This window comes from Xiphias gladius, chromosome 21, assembly GCF_016859285.1.
Source record: "Xiphias gladius isolate SHS-SW01 ecotype Sanya breed wild chromosome 21, ASM1685928v1, whole genome shotgun sequence".
In the NCBI taxonomy this organism is placed as follows: domain Eukaryota; kingdom Metazoa; phylum Chordata; class Actinopteri; order Istiophoriformes; family Xiphiidae; genus Xiphias; species Xiphias gladius.
Window position 1 is genome coordinate 20290531 of NC_053420.1, and position 23708 is coordinate 20314238.

The 23708-nt window shown below is 43.2% G+C and overlaps 1 protein-coding gene across 1 annotated transcript in view; it reads left to right on the forward strand.

The window, feature by feature from the left end:
- Window positions 1-23708, forward strand: part of foxp4 (forkhead box P4) — a 91212-nt gene that overhangs the window by 39254 nt on the left and 28250 nt on the right. The window contains exons 3-4 of the mRNA XM_040159404.1: window positions 10638-10727; window positions 21398-21520. Of these exons, the coding sequence (XP_040015338.1) occupies window positions 10638-10727; window positions 21398-21520 (213 nt within the window). The remainder of the gene's footprint in view (window positions 1-10637; window positions 10728-21397; window positions 21521-23708) is intronic.

Below are 23708 nucleotides of genomic sequence, written 5' to 3' on the forward strand. Positions count from 1 at the left end.
TCAGTGATTTTTTTCACACATTGAGTCTTTATTCTGAGATGCTGAGATGTTGTATTTATGAGCGCCCATAAAAATTTTTTAGTGCTATTTTGCAGCCAGGCCACTGAGTGAGAGTTGGAGAACAGATTTTTGTGCTCACTATTGATGTCCTTTCAAATCCTTTCCTTTTGTATTTCTCCGCTCTATGACCTCCATATACACTTTCATTCTCTAAATACAGCTTAATGTTCTTGAGGCACAACCATGGCTTGACATATTTCTGAAATGATGGCTAATAGATATGTTACAATTTTCACATCGAGTTGACTAAAAATGTCAAATCTACCTATCGATAAGGTTTACTGTCTAAGTTGTTCCACAGTAGAATGCTACAAGGCTACAAGTCTTGTGGATAAAGAGTAGATGGACAGTAGACATGGTCCACCAGGCGAAATCAGCCAGCATGGACGCAGTCACGGTTGGTTGACCCAACTATCAAAGAGGCTCAGTGACAAGAATAGACAGATACCAACAGAAGAAGAAGGATGTGTGTGTGTGTGTGTGTGTGTGTGTGTGTGTGTGTGTGTGTGTTTGTGTGTGTTTTCTTGTCTTCTGTTGTGGAGACTGAGTTATACACACACATCCCTAGGCACCTGAAAGGGTTAGGTTGGATTTGGTTGCCATGGGAGTGTTTGGAAGCACTTACACTGTGTAGGCCTGCTTGTGCTGTCAGGTAAATAACACACGTACACACACAGCCTCACACATGAGCTGGGACACACACTCTTCATGGAGAAGTTTCTAAGACTGAAAAAGTCAATTGTTGACTCTCACTCTTCGGAAAGTATCGCCATGGTGACCGAGGCCTTTTTAAGAGGTCATAGGTCAGCAAGCAAAGCCGCATGACCTCATTACTATTACTGGTCAGTGACAGTGGGATGTGACTGTGTGTGTGTGGGGGGGTGGGGGTGGGGGGGTAAGTGTTCACATTGTTCACCATCTACTGCTTTATCTGTCAAAAAGCAACAGCCATAATTAGTTTTAATTGACAGCTGCACAGTTTCATAGTTCTCACACAGACACGCACACACGCACACACACACACACACACACATATCCCCCAACAACCACACCCACAAGGGTCACTCAAAAGCATCATATCTCGGTCCTTGTCTCCTCTCTTTACTTAAAGTCCTTACTTCTTCATTCCCTCACTCTGGACTCAAAGAAAGAGACAGACACCGAGAGGGGAAATGAGAGAAGGTAAAGAGTAAAGACAAAATGTGCAACACTTACAAGGCTGCTAGGCAAGTAGTTACCCTGGAAACAGTCGAGAGCCTGGGATGCACACAAGGAACACATACACACCACACAATATACACATATACACACCACGCACACAATAGCTGCAGAGGCCTAAAGTGTTGCTAATTAGCTAGTCTGTGCTGGTTCTTTGTGTGAACCATTTTAAAGGAGAGATTAGAGTCAACAGGGAGGAGGAGAGGAATGTAGCTCTTCTCTCTCTTTCTTTCGTTTGCTTTCTTCTGGAGCTGTGGGACTGTGCACAACAGCCATTTTCCACCTGATTGACAGAATGCATTTGTTGTCATGTTAGTGAACTTTTCCATAACTCAGAACATATGAAATAAAATTAAGTGCAGTGAATCTTCATTTGAGGTAAACTAAGGCAGCACTTGGAATTATGAGGTAAATCCTAAAAAAATGACTTCAGCAAGTGACAAACTTGTTTTTCTTGCTGGCTTTCACCCAAATACTGTAACATAATAATGTGTCTATGAAAAGACACATTAAGTTTCTTCTCTGTTGTCTCCCAACTTATTCAAAACTAGCCTGCCAACAATACTGTACCAAACTCATGCTCATTCAAGGACAGTTTTCCTAATGAAAAAAAAAAATCAATTTTATATGATAACATTTTACTCACCGTTTTTATTGCTTTATAATTGATACCAGAAAGGTTCACCTTCATTTTAATTCTATTATGTGAACTAATAATTGGAAGTGACAGTAAAGGTGAAAAACTTTGTGTGCGCATAACTGCATTAAGTACAGTAGGTTAAAGTTGAACCAGGCATTAGTGCTGCAAAATCTCCTTACCATGATAAAGTTTGGGTAATAATATTGTGTTTACTTTTGTTTGTACTTCTAAATTAACTGGTTTAGTTAATACGGATAAACTGGTGACTGGTGAATAAAACCTCTTTGCCAAATCTCTAAACAATTTTTTTATTAAGATAAATGTAGTCCTGGTGATTAAAAAAAAGTTAGCCAAATCAACAAAAGTAAGATCTTGCCTAAAAAAGATTTTACAAGAGTAGAAAAAGAAAAGAAAATTGTACTAGGCTTTGAGTTATTTTAAATTGAAAAATGTGACTGTTCACATGTAGATAGATTGACCCTCTTTCTAAATCACATAGTCTAGCACATGTACACACACACTTCCCCATTTTCCTTTTATAGAACACACCCCAGCCCTTCTTCTCATTTGGGGAAGTTAAAAATTTTATGCTTGTTTAGAAGTTTAACTTCTTGTAGAACAGCCAGCCTTTGTTGTACTTGCCCACTTCCGGTGTTTGTGTGTACGTGTGTGTGTGTGTGTGTGTGTGTGTGTGTGTGTGTGTGTGTGTGTGTGTGTGTGTGTGTGTGTGTGTGTGTGCGCGCGTGCGGTAAGGGTGGGTGTGAGGGTGTGTCCATCTCAATCTCCACAGCCACAAGCAGGTGTGAAAACCCTCTGAACCAAAAACATGAAAGAGTTTTATTTCCATCGAAGCAAGCAGGCAGACTAATACTTTTGCAGGGCACTGACTAGGAACTGTTTTTCTGTTTAACCAATAGGCGTCTTTATATGTGTATGTGTCTGTGTATGCATGTGCACATGGCAGACTGTTTGTGTATGTACGTGTTTTCCCTCTACTCCTGAGCTGAGTTTTGGCAGTGTCTTGCATGTGTTATTAGTTTGATTTTTTTTTTTTTTTTGGTTATTAATAATAACAGTTAAACGGTTTCCATATGTGAGGCCTGGTTGCCAGGCTAGTGCTATCCTCATCATGGGCTGGCCAAGCACAGTCTCCATTCTCAGGAGTTGGTCTTGTCGGGCAGGAGAAGCAGCTTAAACTCTGGAGGTCACCCAACTAAGACCTAACACCTAAGTGGCCTTGTCTTCCCAGGAGCATGACCAAACTACTTAACTGTCCTACCTTATACAAGATGAGGGCTAAATATTACAAGGTACACTGTGTGTGTGTGTGTGTGCTTTCCGCTGTAGGCTGGGTCTGTCTGGAGTGAGACCTTCCCCTCTTGCCAAACGAGCTGTGTTGAAAACCGCAGGGAAACTGCATATGTGTATATAATGTATGACGTGTATTTTTGTGTGTGTCTGTGTTTGTGTGTGTTTGAGGAGACTGCTGTAGAGCTATTTGCCATCAATTAGCCGCCTGGACTGAGATGAGGCTTACAGTACAGAAGGAGCTGCTTTTATATTTTCAGGAAGGGGGTACTTCTCCTAATTGTCTATTTCTTGATGCCCTTTTGCCTTCACTTACCAGAGAAAAGCTGACATCTCCTTAGGAAGACTTTTTTTCTGTGTGGGTGTGTGTTCAAGATGTGTGTGTATGATGATGAATTGTGTCATGATGTAGAGCAGTCCTGGGTATTCAGTCAGCTCCTTTTTTATGGCTGCGCGTATACCCCTGTGAATCAATAGAAACATTAGATGAGTGTAGGGACATAGTTGAAGGGGAGAGGTTTTCTCGTTTCACAAAACAGTTGTGAACTGAAGAGAACCATCTGGAATACGGCAGGGTCCCTGGAGTTTAAAACAGGTCCCCTTTGTGAAAAATAGGATGTGAAAAAAAATCTAAAATCAGCCAGGGTTTTCAAACATTACGGCATATTTTTAAGTTCTTTTGGAGTTGTGAGTTTTTATGGCATTGGCTCTTGAACGCGGTCTTTCCTCTCTTTAATGGTCAGTCTGGGCCCAGAGAAGCTTGCTTCAGCCGTTTTAAAACCTCAGCTCTCGAACGCTTCCTTTATATTGCGGAAACATTACATTAAATAGCTGAACAGGATTGCCGCTGGCTGGTATTTCTGAAGGTGTCCCAGATAGTTCCAGCTCGGCCTAAATAGATTGAGGTATTCAGTGGTGCTCAAGCACAGTTATATCGGTGGAAAACTGGTTTGAAGTCCACGTTGCTATGAGCAAAAACAAATGGCAGGAAAGCTGGTGAAGGGAGGCCGGAAAGACCTGATTAATACCAGAAAAGGAGAAGGCGTACGTGAGGAAGAGTTGGAGGAAAGGGGCGAAGTCTTGGCAGAACATAGTTTATTTGTAACCCACCATGAAATTGAGTGGCTTTAGCGGGCTTTTCTTCAGCCTGCCCCTTACCCCTATATGTTTACCCCCTGGAAATCCCTGATCTGTCCTAAATATATATATATATATATACCACTAACTGTTTCCTAACCCCTTTGATCTATAGTAAAATTGCATCTAACTTTAGAGAGTTACAATGTGATGTGAAATCAATGTATTTCTGACAGATTAGCTCTTCCATTGTTGTATCTACCATGAAAAAATTAAGCCATGATTGAGTCATGAAAGGTTTTAGGAAACAAAACAAAAAAAGAAAAAGATGCTTCTACCTCACTTCTTTCTCCTTTCAATGCTACAGAGCAACTGACAATTTTGCCCAAACATAATCCTGCAAATTACCCATTAAATTTAATGTCTGGAGGAAAAAAAGAGCATCAGTGAAATCAGCTGCTGCAGTGTTTGGTTGGAATAAAAACTTCCAGAATTTGGCCTTAATGGTGCATGGTTTACAAGTACAACAAGTTACCAGACTGTGAATCTTTTCAGCTATTTACTGTAACTACGCAAAACTGTATAAGGTAGATATTGTTTTTTTTTGAAAAGCTGCGTGCTACAAATGTATTATAGCCATCCCTTAAATATTTCCATGCCAATCCTAAATACGGCTTTACATTTAGCTTCTTATGCCATTGCCACAGCTGTTGTCACGGTAGTGGGTGTTTGTTTGTCAGTCAAGGGAAGGCGAGGATCCCCTCATAAGGCCAACAGCTGCATTCACAAGACTTGTTTTCAATTGGTAAGCCTGGACAATCTATTTTGGGCCTCCGTATATCCAATATCTTCTCTCAGAATTTACTGTGGTGATTAAAGGTATGGGTAACAGCTTTTTAGGGGGTTGGGGGGGCACAAGAAAGCCAGAAAACTTGGACTGATGCCAGCCAAACTTTTGTGAGTTATACATTATATGGCGAGGCGGAGTGAGGGCAAGAAACAGATCGGGTAATGTAGACTGAGAGAAAGAAAGTAGGAGTAATCTGGGAAAGCACTCTGGTTTTTGTGGTGACTGACAGTGATGCATTTGATACGTTAGATTCCACCACGGGTGTAACCAAGCCTTCACTCACAAATGCCCCAAAGTCATATAGCAACTGTCACCTCTTCAGTAATCTGACTTTGTGCACAGTGTGTGTGGTTGTAAATACTGAGCCAGCCTCTGAAGGCAGGTGAGCTGGTACTGTACTGTGTAGTATCATCCTTTTAACAAATTTACATGCTTTGTAGATTGTGTTACATCTGTTCAGTCTTGTTTTATCTTCTTCTCTGATCATTATTCCCCCTGAGTATCCAATGAAAGAGAAGGAATCAAAGAAAAGAGATTTATAGCCGGAAAAACTAGTAGAGAGTAGCAAAGACCAAGCCAGAAGAAGAGAGTAAATTAAAGTAGATGGGGGGGGGTTATTGGGGTTTCAAGGTGTTTTTTGGTGCCAAAGTGAGGAGGTGCAGTGCACATGGATACAAGGGATCACAGAGGTGACCCATGAGGACAGCAGCATCGACGCAGCTTTAGCTTGGCTTTCAGCTTCAATGACAGCACTCCAGACAGGAGATAGAGAGAAAGACGGAAGTATATGTGAAAAAAAAAGATCCACTGCTCCTTTCCTAACCCAGTCTCTCCCACTGATCCAAAATCAGAGAGCGTGCAGGCCTGCAGAGAAGCAGCAGGGTGTGACAAGCTCTTTTCTACATCTTCACCTTGTATCTATCCTCCCGTCTCTCCACCTATCATTCTCTCAAGGGGAAGAAAAGGGATAGAGGAATGGAGGAGCGGTGCATTACAAGCTTCTCTTCCCAGGCTGCTGAGCTTGTAAGGCAGACAGAGGATACTTGTTTGGCACACTAGAGATCTGAAACATCTGAATCAATTGCTTAGTCTAGCCTGGTCTAGCTCCGTCGTGGACAGATGAGAAAAAATGAGCCTTTTGCTCACCCTTACTTGTGCTCTTTTCTGTTTTTTTGCACTTCTTCTTAGTCTAAGAGCGAAGAAATTTGATACCACCTGCCTCCCCCTTGCCTTTCCTAACTCTCTACCCTCCTCCTCCTCCTTCTCCCCCAAGGACAGCCCACTGTCTGCCCCAGGGGCTGTTTATCTACGAGGAGGGGGGGGGTTTGTTTCGTTTCGGCCGTCAACAATGGTCCTCAGTCAGTGCTGACGGATTACTCCGACATATGGTACCCACCTGTCTTCTCCAACACCCCCCCCCCACACACACACACACACACACACACACCCCTTGCTGCGTCTCTCTGTTTAGATTTCTTTGCTTATTCCTGCGTTCTCTCTCCCTGTCTCACCCAAACACACTGGCCGGATTAGAGGCCAGAAACATCACATACACAGACCTGTTTGCTTTAGCAACCTGAGCCCGGCACATGCGCGCGTGCACACACACACACACACACACACATACATATATATATATATATATATATCGAAGGAGGCCTTGTTACATGTTGGTTATCATCTGTTGGTTTTAATCTGAGATTCAACTCATAATTTGACATCTCAGCCATGTACAAGTGCATGTACACACACACATACCCACTGTAAGATCGTAATACACGCGCAGCAAAATTAATTTTCTATCCATCTCTTCTAATGGATTCTCGAAGTGCCCCATCAACTGTCCCTCCTTTTAAAGAAACCTAATTGTCAGCCGTTTTTGGGAATCCTGTTGAGGAGAAAAAACTACTATTTACTGTGTGTGTGTGTGTGTGTGTGTGTGTGTGTGTGTCTGTGTGCGTGTGTGTGTGTGTGTGTGTGTGTGTGTGTGTGTGTGTGTGTGTGTGTGACCCTGCTGAATTAAAAAATGCACTGTTATTAAAGGCTGTGTCAGAGGCGATGATTTACAGAGGGGAGCGATGACAAGTCAGAAGAACTCACACACTGAACTGACAAACACAAACACACACACACACACACACAAACTCACACTGTGCTCTCAGGCCTCCAAGCTGAGCAGTGACCTCCTCACCCCTCCTTCCCCTTCCTCCTCCTCCTCCCTCCCTCTCTGCCTCTCTCCCTCTAATAAAACCTGTCTGACACCACTGATGTGTGTGTGTGTGTGTGTGTGTGTGTGTGTGTGTGTGTGTGTGTGTGTGTGTGTACGCTCCGCGGCAGCACAAAGACTCTGTTGTTGGGCCTCCCTCTTAGGCCTCCCTCATATTTTCTTTAAAGGTGCAGTGCGCCCCCAAGAATGCCACAGGGGGAGCAGGGAGTTGGGGTCTAGGTGGAGCTGGTGTGTGTGTGTAGGTGGGTGAGTGTAGGGGGGGCATTCTTTACAATGCTACAGCTCACCCAGGTCACAGAGAAAAAAGCATGGAGTGAATGTGAAGAGGAGAAATGAAAGAGAAGGGTCAAAGTAGAGGAGTGCTTCTTGACAAAGTAGAGAGAAAGTTTGGCTTTGGTTGCTGGTGGCTTCTCTGTGGGGGGGGGTAGAAGAAGATGGCAGAGATGAATATATTTCCTTAGCTAAGTCCATTATTTTCTATAGTGGAACACTTCAGGGTGTATTATTGCTCTTATACCATGTTTTTTACCAAAGGAAAAAAGAAGGCTGTGTTCAAATAGTCAGCCACTTTTTCAGGTTTGTAGTCAGTTTGCTTTATGGTTAGTGTCAGAACTGTTGCTCTGATTACCTGCAGGTTAGTAAGACACAGGAAAGGATTTAGAACGGTGGTGTAACTGTTGACTGGAGCTGTGTTTGAGCCTTCCCAGGGCTGGGCGATAATTTAATATTAATTGTTCATTGGCTTTCAGCAGAATTGTGTTATGATGATATGATCATATTGTATTAAAGGACTACAAAAATCTGTTGTTCAAATTAATGATTCTAAGACTATTGTAATTAAAAGCCAACAAATTAGATATTTACACTAGAAATAAGAATATTGTGTGGTAACACATAACTGTGGGTGAGTTTTAATGGACACCTGCCAGCCAGTGCTAAACAGTTTGTTTTTTTTCCCCCCGTTGTTTTGGGATAAAAATTTAAAATACCATCTTTACAATAGCTAATTCCAATAGTTTGCCTCTCAGCAGTATCTAAATCTACAATGCAGACGTTGTTTAAATATCTAGAGAATCATGTGCTTTGTTTTCAGTTTTTGTCTCTCTCACATACACACACATCCATTAATACAGGCACAGGAGAGGAGACAGGCATCACCTCTGCTTGGTTGTAGCGTTTATGAAAGCCATAAATGGCTCTTTAATATAGTGGTAATCAGGGTGGTAATTTGGGTGGAATTGTCCCTTATTGTTGCCAGACATGCCTCCCCAACTGCTGCCAACACACACACATACAAACACACACACGCACAGACAAACACACACTCTCACTCTTGGGCAGACAGGGTGTTCAAGGAGTAATTCACACCACATGCCAACAAACTGGGCGGTTGTGTTTTTTTGGTGTTTCTATGTGTGTGTATGTATGTCTGTTGCTGCTTTAATGCTGAGGTCAAACCAGTAAATGGGAGGGGGTTCCCAAGATTTTTGTTAAAGTGTTAAAATACGTGTGTGTGTGTGTGTGTGTGTGTGTGTGTGTTTGTATAGGCACATCCACAGCCACGTCCGTGAGTGTGTGTGTTTTAATTGCGGTCTCAGCAAAAGTAGCAAGTGTGCTTGATACAGATGGTTTTCATCACTCGGACTCCACAGCGAACTTGTCTCTCTTTTTGTCTCCCTCTAATCTCTCCTCTGTTTTTGTAATTAAACATAACTTAATGTACCCGAGCTTCTAATCTGACAAATCATTAAATATGTGACAATATACAGGTAGTGTGTACTGCACTGTCTCACAGTGTTACAATTTATGTTATGAAATGATGCACAACTACAGAAAAAAACAGATTTCTTGAGCTGAATGGTTGAGTAAGAGCTTCCATGGTAAAGAATATCCCTCATTCTGGCCGTTAATTTGTGGTGTCCACATGTGCACGCACGCACGCACATGCACACACATACTCACACACACACACACACACACACACACACACACACACACACACACACACACACACACACAGACTTTCATAAATCAATATTTACTAAGGAACCTTTCCCCTTTTGAGTCAGAGGAAGCAAATGTGCATCCTGCTGTCTCCCTTCTCAAGCCCTCTGTCGTGTGTGTGTGTGTGTGTGTGTGTGTGTGTGTGTGTGTGTGTGTGTGTGTGTGTGTGTGTGTGTGTGTGTGTGTGTGTGTGAGAGTATGCACTTACAGTAAGTGTGAGGTGGCTCATGTGTTTTGACATGGGTGTTTTCTTATTTTTTTTTCAGAGTCTTTCATACTTTCCTACAAAAATGCACATTCCTCAGGGACTGATTTGTCTTGATGACAGAGAGCTTGGGTCTTTAACACTGCAAAGAATAGAGAGACATATTATGAGACACTGAAAGACATTTACATAGTTTATAATACAATTAAGGGTGAGCAGGAAGGTAGCAGGAAAAAAGGAGATATGAGGAGAGACTGAGAGTGATGACTGAGGTAACAGTTTTGAAAGGATGAATCTATAACACTCAAGGGCAGAGTGAACGAATGAAGACAGAGAGCTAGAGAATGATAGTGTCAGTGGTTTGAATAGACAGCACTGGAGGGCATAAAGGAGAGAAATGGGGGGGGTTAGTCAAAGCTCTTTCGGGCACATCAGGGCAAATAGTTCCTTACATCACTGTGACACGCAAACACAGAGCAACTGACACACATGAAGATATTCTGACACACTTTTGCTTCAGAGGTTGTGGAAAACCCACTTTGCACCTTCCTCTGAAAAGAGAGGAGATGGAAGAGGAGAAGGAAAGAGGTGTGGAAGAGAGAGCGAAACAGATGGGAGGGTGAAGAAACAAAGAATGGAAAGAGGAGGTGGTCAGAGTTTGGAGTTGAAGAAGGTTTTGAATGATTTGGGATGGATTAACTCACATAGACACACACACAAGTGCAGATACACATACTTGAGCATACAGTGTGTGTGCCAGCTGGATGTCAAGGTTGAGGAAATCAGACCTAAAAGCTAGAGAGTGGCTGGTATGAAAGAGTGTTTTTGTGTTTGTCTTTTATCTAAATTGAAAAACTTTGATTGTATAGCGGCGTTTTATTTGATACTGAAATTACATGTGTGCACTTTTTTAAATTTTGAAAATAAAGTGTAACTTTGAAAGGTCTGTTACTTTTATGAGTATGTTGTTGTTAAATACTAAAAATATTTCAGTGTATGACTGTATGTGCATGATGAACATCGAATCATCTCTATTTCTCTCTCGTAGGCGCTCCAGGCAGCCAGACAGTTCCTCCTCCAACAGGCCTCTGGACTCAACTCCCCCGGCAGCAACGAGGTCAAACAGAGCCCTGTGCAGGTCAGAACACACGCGCACACACACACACACACACACACACACACACACACACACACAGCCCAAGTGTTGCTTTGTCAGGATCTGTATATTATTAAGCTCCAGGCTGCTGCAGCTCTGCCTTCACCAACCTGCCACGTCAACTACAGTGTGTGATATAGTCGCATACTTTTTGCTCACTTTCTCTCCCTCTGTCTGTGTCTCTCTTTCTGTGAGTGCATGTGTGTGTCATTGTTAGTTTGTGTGTAAGTGTGTGTCTGAATGAGGTCTTTGTAGTGATTGGGTAGCGAGCTGTTTTCAGAGTTGAATTCCACAGTAAGCAGAGAGAGTGGGGTTAGCTGGAGTGCAGGATCCCCACTGAAAGACACTTGAGGAGACACACACACACACACAGCATGCACACATTATTACTATTAGTGTATGTTGATAAATATCACACATAACACTACCTCTGGCAGTTCTTTACAATTATGTAATGTGCAGAGTGCATGCACGAGTGTGATTTGTAGCTGTGTCTCATATCAATAAGTGGGGCCATGGGTCTACTAGAGCAGCAAGCAGCCTTGCTATTGCACTGCTCTTCTCATTAACGTGCCACACGATAAACAGACAGCTGGACCATTGCAGTATGGGAAATGAAGAAAGAAATGGAAGAGAGAGAAAGACGGATGTGAGTCAGAACCAAGGATAAGGTCAGATGTCATTTGCGGTGTCTCAAGCCCGTAAGGTGCTTGTGGGGAAAATGGGAAACTTTTCACATGTAAAAGTAATAATACCGTGTAGGATATCAAGATAAAAGGCAATTATTTGCAGCTTCATTTTAGAGTGATATGTGGCAAATTCTAACTGAAAATAATAAAAAAAATTTTAGGGCTGTTCCAAATATCATTTTTGGGACATAGAAACTTCAGTTAGAATTACTCACGAATATTCAAAGCTTCGGCAGGACGCATTCGAATACTGATTTGGAAGTTGATTACCATGGAAACGGTTGTAGCTGCGAAGCTTCAAGGCATTCGGGTCAGCCCTAATAAAATTCATGCTTCATGGAAGCATTTTCATTTGTTCTCATAAATATTTGGCGTAGGGTCACGTTTTACCAGGAAAACCCCTCCGGTGCAAAGAAACTGCCTTTTATATTTCTGGCAGCAGCAAGCAGAGTTTGTTTGATATAAACAGAGGAAGAGCTGGGTGTTTACCATGAAAAGCAGTGGCCTCCATGACAAAGCTGAAACAGAAAAACTAACCTCATATCAAGCTTAGATGTTATCAATAGAAAGTCCAAAAGAAAAGATTTTGCACTGTCGGCTTCACGGTTTAATTGCCAAGTGACCTCTGGGAAGTGCAGAAATGCCATAGAATTAATGACTGCTCATTACTGAAGGTGTCAAAAATGAAAGAAAATTTAAAAAAGGGGATCTTGTGGATTACACTTTAATCAAAACCTGAATTGGAATCAGAATCACTATATTTACTTTGGATAGAAACTGTCAGTTGCAGAAATTACATGGTTACTTTGAGGGGGTAAGAGAATAAAATAAATGTTAAAATACTCTACAGATTAAAATTGCATTTATAGTCTAAATCAACACAAAGTGGTGCATACGTGGCCTAAATTAATAATCACTAGTTCAGCCATTCACTCAGACTCTCGATCTGACCTACAGTAGTGTCACCTCCATCTCTCGATTTCCCTCCTGTACCATTTTCAGACCGACACACAGGGTACTGCCACATTGGAACTTGATCCAGATGGGTCAGCGTGTGTCATCAGACCCTCCCACTGACCTGGGTCAGATGCATGTCGGACACTACTTTGCTTTGGTCAGGAGGCTGGGAATATAATTAAATGTCACAGATGTTTAAACATTTTTCACTCCCTGGCTCACCTTTAAAAAAAGCTAAAAAGACAGAGACTAAGGAAGTAAGAGAAAACCAACATGTGGGGGGAAGTGAAACTGCAAGTTAACATGTAATGTATATCTGTTGTCTAGCATGGAAATGTAACAAACTCCAGTCGAGTATCTGTGAATGTTGACAGGGGATTAACCTTTGACAGCAGTCTCACATGAATGGGGTCAAATGCAGGTCGAACACACATTTAGTTGACCCACCTCATACACACATCTTTTACAAGAAAGAAGTATTACCTTCTACTGCTTTCCCCTCACTCTGTTGAACCCACACACACTCACAAGAACACACACACGCCACTCTACCCCTCCTCTACTCTCTCCATCTCTGTCTTGTTTGTCTTGTTTGTTGGTGCCTGGCTTGGCTAGCCTCGCTGTACTCTCCAGGGCATCCACGCTACATCTCTGTTGTCTGAGCTGTCAGCTCACATGGCCCCACACACCCTGCCAACTCACACACACACACAAACACACACACACTTGGATTTACATTTGTGTGTGTCTGCGTATGTGTGTTTGTGCTTGGAGCCTCACAGTCAGAAACACAGTTACAAACACCAAAACACAAAGTGTAGGCCAGTTGTTGTTTGTGTACTTGTGTGTAGCAGCAGCACTGAAGCAGTTTACTGGACGTCACAACAAACCTGGCTACTAAGGTGGCACATAGAAATTTCTTAAGTACCATCATTTCCAGCTTGATGATAATTTTTAAATCACAATCAGCAATCATCTGTCGGCCGCAGGAAGGGTGCGTGAGCAATGGAGTGAGTGAAGCCAGACATTTAATGTGGTCATTTCTAAAGGTGGCGGTGAGCGACTGTACAGTGACACAGTGGCTCGCATCAGGCACAAAATGGCCGTCCGCAGGTTGGTTCCTGCTGGGCTGCTCTCACACATGCAAATGAGCCTCAGCCAATAATGAGATCTTTAGGAGCTCGATAATTAGATTTTTCCCTTCTCTCTGAGGGAGAACGACAGAGGCAGACAGGGAACGCGGGACGACTTCTTTTCGTGTCTTGACTTCTCTGGAGAAGCCTTGGTCTGTGCTGACAATCCGCCAACACCATCTCACCCCTCGTGCTCCCCACCCCTTCCCCATCATATTTCTCTCCTTTTCTTTATTTATAATAGAGGGGAGGATCTGAGTGGAGAGCAAAAGAAACTGTGAGATTATATCTGCTTTTTGATTGGTTGTTCAGAGATGGTCTCTGTGTTTGGCTGGCTGTGCGAGATGGTATCAATCGACTTTGTGTGCCGGTGTGTGTCACACTGTCATGTGTCACATTCAGGAGAAACTCGACAATAGCTCAAGTCTCTAGACAGGCAATTGCAGGAAAAATTGATTGTGTGCAACAAAACTGCAGCGACAGTTGCTGAAAAGCACAATACTCAGAATATTCTCAAGTGATTTTTTAGGAGTTAGATGAGTTAGGATAAAAAAGGTGTTTTATTGTGACATTATAAACAAGTGCATAATTTTACATGGATAGAAATACTTAACAATGTTGATATATAATGATAAGTTAAAATGGAGAAAGTTTGTGATTATGAATGGATATGTTAAACAAATTATTATGCTTATTGTCATGTTCTGTCACTCATTATACATAAAGTAGGTTTTTATTGTTAATCGAATCAGGGAATATTACAAAATGAACTGGGGATTATTAATAAAGACATGCAAAATCATGCATAAATAGATGATCACAGGTTTGAATCCTGTACTGGCTTGGAATATCTATAGTAAACAATGTTCTTATTCAGCAACTACTGCTAACGTGCCCTTAAGCAAGGCATGCGGAAATCTGGGGGTGAACCTAGGAACTCCCAAGGGGTGAATTAGCTGTGGGCATCGTGGAAAAAAGAGCAAGCTCAGTCAGTCTTTCCTGAATAAGTACAAGTGATAATTCCTTTGAAAGAGATTGTACTGGAAAGATATCCTTATCCTCTGTGGTATTTGAATAATTTCAAACTTTAGGTGTGTGTTTGTAGTAAGTATTGGACATAATTGGCCACAGTTACCTTAATTGGTCATGGCATGAATGCAACTGAGAGAAGTGGTGGGCACACAGTTGGCAGACAGAGTGGCAATTGGCGGATTACCCAGCATGATACGTAGCATGCCTCCATGACCTGCAACACGTTCTCTACAATGGACACACTTGGCACACACACTAGGTGGGCACAAGCAGACACATATACACCCACTTGGCAGACACACGCCTGGCACACTTATCACACTGCCACTTGGCATGCACACATACAGATTAACGCATGTGCTTGGCTGTGGCCCATACGTATGTAATTGAATAGCGCGGTGTCCTGTTTTCATGTATTATTGAGGAGCTCGTTTAATTAGGAAAAAAATGAAAAGACTCATTAGAGATATGTTAATTAGCTTGGCTCTCTGCTCTCTGGAGAGGGCTGGCACCAGCACAGTGGGATGGAGGAAGAGAGCGAGCCACGCAAGAAAGACAGAAGGAGGAAACTGAGTCATGTCAGTCTTGAAGCTGAGATTTTATTTCAGTGAAACTACTTCTAATCAATATAAAAACCCTAATTCACAATTTTCTTTATTTTGCTAAATTGTTTTCTGCCTTTCCCAGCTGCCTTTCTGAACCACTATAGATTTGTGAAAAACTACTACACATAAAGATTCTGAGGCAAAGTTCAAAGTTTTTAACTAATCAACAAAACTATGTGGAAAGATGAGTGTTTAGCCCCCCAGAGTCTGCAGTACTGAAGTGGTTCCTTCTCTCGTTCTCTTTTGTTTCCTTTCAAATTGTTTTTCCCAAAGCACTGCTTTTGTCCACTCAATGAAAGTGCTTAGTTGGCAGTTTCTCTTATTTGATGTGGAGGGAAATGGGACTGTGTGTGCACGAGTAGTGTGTAGGTTAGTGTGTGTGTGTGTGTGTGTGTGTGTGTGTGTGTGTGTGTGTGTGTGTGTGTGTGTGTGTGTGTGTGTGTGTGTGTGTGTGTGTGTGTTGGGGAGTAGTATGGGGTCCTGACAGTTTGTGATGGGTGTATGGTTGGAGGTTGAGGAGCCAGTGGAATGGCTTTGGCTCTGGGCAGAGTGGTGGACAGACAGAGGGGAAGGATGTAGAAGAGAGGCTTGGGTCTGGCCACTGAAGTGTGAAACTCTTATTTTGTGATTTGAAACATGAGTGAAATCAGTAATGAAATATGGTCGATAACGGCCTCTCACACATCCCAAAGAAGTGCCCTGAGTGTGTGTATCTTTGTGTGTTTCTGAAAATGTGTTGTCATTTTTATTCTGGAGCACTGGGGCGTTAGATGGAGGGAGGCAGCAGATGGGGGGGGGGGGAGAAAAAAGGGAGAGATGGAGGAGAAGGGGGAAAGGGAGGAGGAGGTGGATTTTCCACTTGAACTTGCTGGTCTTTCACTGTCCTCTCTGAAATTTTTTTTTCTTTTTTTTTTCTTTTTTCTGGCCCCTGCCAGGGAGAGCTGAGTGTTATGCACATCCACATGCATACAGTATGTGTATAAGTGTGTGTGTGTGTGTGTGTGTGTGTGTGTGTGTGTGTGTGTGTGTGTGTACGTGTGCAAGTTCCAGCTCAGCAATAGGCTGGTAGAGACCCCAAATTACTGTTCTCAGGAGCCTGCTTTTCCTCTGTGGACTCAGATCCGTCTACTGTCCTCAAATCTTGATAATTTCTTCCTTCCTCTAACCAACCACAAAAAATCAACAGATCACTTTATAAGCATAATTATATGATTGAAATTCACCAAATAACTAACACAAATACTGCAGTCTGTTAGACACATTGGCATACAACACATACCTGTACTGTAGTTGCTTGCACTTTTGGTTGGCACAAAATTACCTATGATGTAACGTCAGCTAGGAATAGATGGAAACATACACACAAATACTGAACAAATATCAAACTTCCTTTGGCACATACACACATACATTTTTTCATAGACCCAGACAGAAACATTGCTCAGCAAAAAGGTTTGAAGTTTGAGGCAGTAAGATGCCCTGAACATCCCAAACCCAACCTGGCTTCACTCATCAGTTCTCCCAAGAGTAATGTGGCCCCTGTCCCTGCAGAAGATTAGCTAGAGGAGGGGTACTCAACCATACACAATGGGGCCCTTTTACTTCCAGTGGAGGCCTGGCCCTAAGATCCAAACAACGCTTTTAGCACAGTAGGCACTCCTATTTCTCTTTTTCAGTCAAATGCTTTTCTCCTTCATTCCTCTGCTTCTCTCTTTTGCCCTCTTGGTCTCTCCCTACACCTCCTCATCTTCATGCTCTCCCCTCATTTTCTTGGCATGATGAGCACAGATAGGGCGTTTACCTGGAGGGACTGAAAGAGGGAAGGAGCGTTAGTGATGGTAGCAAGAAGGGGAGTTCACCACAGACCATTAAAGCCTCTACACACTGAAAAACGGCACAGTGCTGACTGTATTTCAACAGGAAGCTGTAATTTACCCCCCAGCCTGCTGGCAGCTACAGTGGCAGAAGGGGGTCATTCACGTCGTTGCCATGTGCGTGAATGAGCACAGATTTCTCTCCTTTCTACCACTTCTGCTGATTTGTTAAACTTTTGCCACTGTCCAATCAGAAGAGGCTTTGATGAAAAGACAGAGGACATTTTATTTGCCCCTTTAAGTGTGTGTGTGTGTGTGTGTGTGTGTGTGTGTGTGTGTGTGTGTGTGTGTGTGTGTGTGTGTGTGTGTGTGTGTGTGTGTGTGTGTGTGTGTGTGTGTGTGTGTGTGTGTGTGTGTGTGTGTGTGTGTGTGAGACAGAGAGAGAGGGACAGAGAGGCAGGCATCCCTGCCAGTGTGAGGTGGTAATGCTCAGTGACAAGGATAAACAGCTCTGTGGTTTGTTCCTACCAGGAGAGGGGGGTGAAGAGGGGGAGGGGAGGAGGTCTGTGTCAGCCTCTCTCTCTTCCTCCTGCTTTCTCCTTGTCATTTTTTCAATTATCCCTCTCTCTCCTGTGTGTCCCCATAGACCCAGAAGCAGGGCCCACATCATTTAGACTGAGGGCCTGTTTAGATTCTGATTATAGCCTCCTTTCTTCTCACTCACTGGCATCACACACACACACATACTGGGCGCACATTTTTGAGCCAGCATGGGATGAATAACCGTAGCAATAATTTTTCTGCTTGTGGAGCTCTAGGGAGTGTTCAGGGTGCACTGGCTGTTGCTTTTTTATAAACTACCACATAGTTTGTGTGTTTTTCTGAATTTGTGGGCAAAAAGTTACTCACGAAAAAGGAGTGGACAAAACATTCTTTAGAGCATCTTTGTTTATTTTAAATGTGACAATTTATGGTGGACAAGCATACAGTAAATTAAAAACTCTGATGATATGGTTAAGGGTGCTGTGTTTTGGGTGTATTTTTCTAGTCATAGACGTCAATTAGGAGGAGGGTGAAGGTATGAAATCCAAAGTTCACTCCAAAATTAAAAATGATTTAACTATCATTTAAACAGCCTGTATTCTATATAAACATGGTGCTGAGCTGCACTGGGCCTGTTTCCCCTGGCAGCATGCTGGTTTAATATCAGATAGCCCTCCTTCCTCTCTTCCCGAGGTTTCATCTGAAATGGAAAGTGGGGCTTTCCTCCTCGTTAGAATGAAAAGTCATCAAGGGAGGAGAGGAATGAGGGATTGAGCCTCATTGAAATGCAAGTTACATCCCCCCTCTTTCTCTCTCTTCACTCCTCTGGGACTCCATGCCTTTCTCCTCCTTCTCCTTCCCATCTTTCGGGTGCTCCCTCGCTCCCTCTCTTCCTTTGTTAATCAGTTAAACTCCCTCTTCAAACATCCCCTCTAATTACTCCTCCACTCTCTGTAAACGACAGGGCTGTCTCTCGCTTCTTCTCTCCCTCCTCCAGCTCCCTCTCTCCATGGCAGGGGTTGACCTCTGTCAGCCACCAACCCCTCAGCAGAGTGTGTGTCTGCCTATGTGTGCATGTGTGTGTGCACATGAGACTGATTCTTGCATGTAAATGATAGGAGTGACGTCTTAGGTGTTTTAAATGTTACTATTATTAGTGTCCAACTTTCACATTATCAGTCACCTACTGTACAGGATTATGTGATTGTTCACTGGCATTTGTGTGTGTGCATGTGTGTGTGTCTTCACTGTCGTGGCCATTGTCTCAAGCTCAAAGCCACTTTCTCTTTTCACAAGCCTGCTGCATGACTCTTTACACACATCTATTTTCAACCATTATTTCCTTTCCTTCCTTCCTCCCTCTCTCCCTGCTTTCCGTTCCTCAACTGTGTGGATGTATCCGTCCTTCTCCTCTCTCGCTGCCCCCCCCCCCGAACTCTCTCCCACTAATCTACCACGCATCTCTCTCTTTTAAATTAACATGCAACATGAAAAAAACGGGACGACAGCGGGAAAAAAAAATTAAATGCATTTAATAAATGGCTGACTTCAAATCGCCCGGCTTTTCAGACTCTCCCTATTCACAGTCCAATGAAAGGGGAGAAATCATTCACCGGGAGAGACAAAGCCGAATGAAAATATAATTCTGCATTGTGAGGCGCTTTTGTCCTGGCCCGTCAAATCGCTAATGGCGAGGCTTTTGTTTTGTGGCAGCACTCTCAGGCTGGCGGTGTCGTATGGCGGTGGCAACGCATGCCCCATAATCACCACGCTTTGTGATATTAGATTATAGGGGCAATTAATGGCGTCAAACCTTAACTACTCAGCATTCAGACTGCCACACACATATTCAGCCTTAAACACATGCTTATGTGCACGTTCACACACATACACGTACACCCACATGGGCACACACACATACAGTACAGTCTATCAGCACTTGAACACATGCATGTGCATTTGGCTCTGGCGTCAGAGCGTCAGCCAACGCACAGAAAGGTGCTATAACTCCAGTAATTATTACGCCTGTGACTTGAAAATGTCAATGGCGGTGTGTATAAAATAGAATGTATGAGTTGTCATGGAGGAAGAATGGGATGCACAAGAGCAATTAATTACAGCTTTTCTTTTGGCATCTCAGACTGACAGGGCCCGGCGGTGGGGGCAAGCTGGCATGACGCCAAGTGGCACCCATCACCAACCCCCACCTTACCCATAACCCCCCTCTGTCTCTGTCTTTTCTTCCTCTTTTTCTCTCCCTCACCTCAAACACACACATCCTCACATGCACTACTGCTCATTCATCTACATACCCCAACACACCGGTCTTCTACTTTCCATAACCCAGCCTAGCACTCTTTTCTGCAGTCTCTCTGGCCCTTTACCGTTACATGTAGGTGGGAGTGTGTTTAGTTAGGGAAGTCTGGTTTGAGAAAAGAGTAGTCACCTACAGACACACATAGAGTAACCGCGACAGAGAGGGATAGGAGGAGGGAGGCAGGAGGAGGAGACAGAGGCCAGGTGGCAAAGAGGGTGTTTATGGCCAATCCTGTTTACAAAGTCAAATCAAGTGATAGCTCGTCCCCTCTCTTGTTATCTACTGCACAATTCCTATCACCCTCCCTACCTGCCGTCCCCTCAGGTGGTGAGTTGATAGACTGATCTGATGAGAGCTCCATACACTGGCACTTGTGCACGCCCATACATACACACACACAGGCCCACACACAGATGTGCGAATACTCACAGTTTGACCAGGAGAGAGACTGCTATTTCAACTAAGAGTCGGTAAAGATAAATGTCCAATTTCAGAGGTGATAACTCATCATTGTATTTCTCAGTAAAACAGCTATCACTTCCTGAAAGACAGGATTATTTGTATTGAGAAGGCAGTATAGTTTTTTTGATGTATAAGTAGTGAAAGAAGAGGTAGTCATCCCTTAGCCTGTAAACACAGAGAAAATATCAGCTCTGAGTCTCACTCCCCCTCTCTGTAAATGTTTTTGTCTCAAATGCTCTGTCTCCTTAGCCCACTTATTATTTTCTCAAACCTTAATTCAGTTAATAAATACAAGCACTTTGTCAGCAGGATTGTCTGTGTGGTTTTTCATTTATTGTGTCTGTATTTATGCATGTCAATGAGTGCCTCGGTTTTTGATTCATGTGGTTATTTTGTCTTCAGTTTTGCAGTGTTTGTGATCAGATTAGCTTCTCTGCCCATCTCTGTGTACAATGCATGTGCATTAAGAGTGCTTGCACAACACATCTGCAAGAATTACCACATTTCTCTCTCAGACCTCTCACTCTCTGTGCCTGCCTGTAGCCATATCTGATGAGATAGACATCTCATCAGATAGCCACTTTGTTGTTCCTTTCTTCTTAGCCAGGCTTGACTATATGGAAAGAAAATCGGAGGAAGTTCTAATCACGTGTTTATGGAAGCAGATAAGATTTTATATTTTGTAGGGGGATTGCATATCTGTCCTTTTATCTCTGCCTGTTGTCACAGAAATTGTCAGTTTTTTCACAATGCCAGCCTCGTGTAGGAAATTGTTAACAATATGTGTGAGCTTTGCTGTGTCTGTCTGTTTATCTCTGTCTGATGTTGCCAGCTTTTTTAGCAGTCACTAACAACAGAGAATAAGAGACAACACACCTCTCTAAATTTACCTCCATACCAGCAGGCTGTACACCCTCCATTCAGATTGTTTATTTTGAGTTGAGCATTCAGTTGCAGGTACAGTCATGCTTAAAGCTCACTGTGTTTGCCGGGCCTTTTCACATAAAGCCTGGCCCACTGATTGATTTGTCCTACTTTTGCCTGCGAATATCTAAGTGTATAAAGAGTTTAAAATGTGTGTGTCCCTGTGCTGTCTTTAGGTGCCTGTGTCCATGGCTATGATGAGTCCACAGATGATCACTCCTCAGCAGATGCAACAGATCTTGTCTCCCCCTCAGCTCCAGGCCCTGCTGCAGCAACAGCAGGCTTTAATGCTCCAGCAGGTAACATTCACATAAACATTAACTAACACACACACACACACACACACACAGGTTGGGCCTAGTTCCAGGCCAGCATGTTTGGATGTGTCTGCTTTCGTAGGCACTGACACATACTGGGCGTGATTGTATCTTATTCAATGCTCACAGATCTTTGAAGATAAACACCATCCACATATCCACTTATACACACATTGTCATTTCGAGTACCTCCACTTTAGCACTGTTGCTAGGAGAATGTGCATGCTCCCATCTGCAGGCACACACTTGCACACCTATACACATGCACATACGGACACACACTTGTGCACTTTTTAGCATCAGCCAGTGAATCATAATGATTCAGGAGTGTGTGTTGATGCCCAGCTGGTGATAGAGGCGTTGCCATGTCGACACAAACCAATAAACACTCTTCATATGCAACAGATCTGTCAAATACTCAGCCAAACCAACCTGTGACCTCCTATCCGCACAAGCAAAACACACACGCAACCTTGTAAAGGCTGTGGAGAGGACTATTAATGGAGAAGGAATAGAGAAGTAATTGCAGCATAGGGGATGTCAAGAAAACACATAGCCTACATTCACATGCAGGCAAGGCCAGAGCAGATAGATTTAATAAGGAGTGGTAGCTTTAGGCGAGTATAAATTGCAGTGGGAAGATCTGACAACATGTATCATAATGGAAATGTGAAATATGCTGGCTTTCTGGAAACAGACATGCAGACGGCTAAGAACCTCTTCACCAGCTCTTTTTTTTCTCTAACGAGGAAAAAGGAGACGGGAGGAGTGGTCGATAATGCACATTCTCTCTCTCACACGCACACGCACACGCACACGCACACACACACACACACACACACACACACACACACACACACACACACACACACACACACACACACACACACACACACACACACACATTACACTCCTGCTATTAAAACCACTGAGTTTAACATTGCTCTCCCACTTAATTAACCACAGTATGGACTCGCTCTTAGTGTATATCTGCAAATCAGGCACTTTTACTCACAAATACACACACGCACACACACACAAACACACGCACAAACACACACACACGCGCACATACACGCACACACATACACACACACACACACACACACACACACACACACACACACACACACACACACACACACACACACAGGGAGAGAACAATCAACCAACATATCATTCACCAGAGCATTAAATTTCATATCCCCATGGCAATACAGCATTGTGCAAGAGTGTGTAAGTAAGGTTTACGGCCCACTGCTACACAGCAATTGTGTTTGTATGGGCAGTCATTTGTGGATTTGAATGTGTGTTTGTGTGTATGTGTTTTAACCTTTAAGTTTCCCCTAACCTTTACTTATGCTACAGCTGCTCTGCTTTTCTTTCTTGGTGTGTTCACTAAAGTCAAGGTCATGGTAATAGGCTGGAGAGGTGAGTGCCTCACTTACACATACTCTTAATGCACAGAGCCACTGAATCAAATCATTAAAAAGACCTTAATTATCACTTAATTATTCCCTCAACTCACCACTCTCCAGTCGCGTGTGTGTGTGTGTGTGTGTGTGTGTGTGTGTGTGTGTGTGTGTGCGCGCGCGTGTGCGTGTGCGCATGTGCGTGCTTGCAAAGGCCTTTGTCTGTGTGATGAGGAGGTGATCAGGGCTAGTGATGCGGAAAAGAGAGATTAACGCCGCCTAAGGAGCGATAAAAGAGAGGAAAGACAGATGGAAAAGAGAGAGCAGCAAGAAGGAATGAGTTCTGCATTTAAAATAAATTAAGGACAAGAGGGAACGTCATAATACAAAAGCACAGTAAATTGTGCAAAATTGAAGATATAGCTGGGATTAAATTGAAACTCGAAATGAAAATCAATTTTGCACAAAAAGAGCAGGACAATTACATTATACAGGTTGTATGGTGAGGACGGGTAGTGGTGTGTAGTGCTCACTATAGGGTCAGACAAATGAGAGACCGAAGCAACGGCTGCACTGTGAAGTCGTTCTCTGGTGAAAAGCCTCTTTGAACATTTGTTGCACCATGAAACAAAGACAAACTGCAGACGGACACCTGTACAAGCTGTTCTCAGGCGGACACCCCCCGCCCAAAAAAAAAAAACACACACAAACACACACATTTTGGTCAGAGTGAGTTCCCCTGTCCGCCTTGTTCTCTT